Raw genomic sequence first — 1,677 nt, 5'->3', positions numbered from 1 at the left:
AGAGAGAGAGAGAGAGAGAGAGAGAGAGAGAGAGAGAGACATAGACAAACAAACAGACGGACAGACAGACAGAACTTATTGGATACATTTCCTGTGAACAAAAAACGCAAAGCTTTTTCATAAAAGTTATTGTCTTGTTTTTTCTAATTATTTGTTATAATATGCAAAATATTCTTCGATTAAATATTGACTCTTCATAACTATATGCTTTCTCTCTATATGAAATGCAAAATTGTATAAATAAATTAATAAAATTTATATTGGTTTAAAGAAACATATAACAAAAGATGAAACAAAAATATATAATATTAATTTTATAACGAATTTGGTTTAGAATTCAAAAATTCAACAGGATAATTAACATGAAAGATATTATATTTTATATGTATGAAAAATTTAAAATATGTTACACTGCAAATATTATAATCGATAAAACTGCCAAATGAATAATCATTGTTTAAGTACATATTCTGTTCATATCAAAATATTAGCCATTCGTAATAGTTTGTGCGCGTTATCACAAACCAAATGGGACAATCAATATTACAAATATCGTTTCATATTATGCGATATGTGATCTCAAAATGTAATTATCGATCGATTTGCTAATACTTACTGAAAACTAGGATGGATATTATGTCCATATGATGCTAATCAGATTGTTGATTGCTTGTAAATGAATCAACTTTTCATCGTATCGCGCGTATATGCACTATATATATACACAGGAACATAAATTTTTTAAAATTTCTGATTATAGCGATCGAAATATTTGTAATACAAATCATACATATTCCATTAAAAATTATATTCTTCATATTTCCAACGTTACGGTGAATAAAAAAATTGTTATATACTACCTAATAACTTCTATTCTTGTTACTATAATAACGGAGAAAAAAGCGTCCGAAAAAAGACTTTACATATCATTATAAATATTTTCTATCGATACTAAAGGAACAATATTTAATTCTCGATGGAAATCAACAAGAGGTTGTTCCCAACGTTCCTCGAAATAGATACCCAAAAGAAATTTTGCTTTAATTCCTGTGTTAATAGCCCATGGAAGATAATGATCAAGATATAATTTTCTTTGCCTAAAAAAAAGAGTGAGAAATTAAATTATATAGAATACAAAAATATTAAGTATATAATTATACATAGAAATGTATTGGAATTTGGAAATTCTGATTCAAATAAAAATATCTAAAATTTTCATTAAAATCAGAATTTTCACATAATGAATTGTAAGATAGAATTCCAATATTTTTGCGATTCAATGTATATTTATAAATATCATGCATTTCATCTTTAATTTACTTTGGACGTAATCGAAATGCTCCAAATATCGCTCCGCTTAAACACATTGGCAAACGTAATTGCAATGCTTCTATCCATTTAACTGATACTTCCCCAAGCATTGTAGTTGGCATCAAAAGTATTGCATGATAAATATCATGTGTTTCCCGATATCGTTGCATTACATACGCCAATTCAGTATCTTGTACGAATTTGACCATAGTTCTAGAATCGGGAGATACGTTCTGTAACAAACATATATATTTTTTCAACACATTTATTTATAAAATCACTTACTAAAATAAAATTAAACTTCCTCTTAACCGATTCAATCGAATTACATTAATATCAATTATCGTTTTATTATTATTATCATTT

At 26.5% G+C, this 1,677-nt stretch overlaps 1 protein-coding gene across 2 annotated transcripts in view; it reads right to left on the bottom strand.

Moving 5' to 3' along the window:
- Positions 1-1,677, bottom strand: part of LOC102677926 (UDP-sugar transporter UST74c-like) — a 5,531-nt gene that overhangs the window by 893 nt on the left and 2,961 nt on the right. Inside the window, exons 3-4 of one of the 2 annotated variants that reach the window (XR_004150480.1) lie at positions 1,321-1,544; positions 617-1,097 (exon numbers count right to left, since the gene is read on the bottom strand). Coding sequence is in view for 1 of the 2 variants with exons in the window: in XM_006615455.2 (XP_006615518.1) it covers positions 920-1,097; positions 1,321-1,544 (402 nt within the window). In the remaining variant the exon portion in view is untranslated. Of the gene's footprint in view, positions 1-436; positions 1,098-1,320; positions 1,545-1,677 lie in introns of those variants that run through there. The other variant, XM_006615455.2, reaches the window with a different exon arrangement.

This window comes from Apis dorsata, unplaced genomic scaffold (genome assembly GCF_000469605.1).
Source record: "Apis dorsata unplaced genomic scaffold, Apis dorsata 1.3 scaffold_223, whole genome shotgun sequence".
Lineage (NCBI taxonomy): Eukaryota > Metazoa > Arthropoda > Insecta > Hymenoptera > Apidae > Apis > Apis dorsata.
Note: the sequence above shows the minus strand (reverse complement) of the source record. Positions and strands in the feature narration are given on the sequence as shown.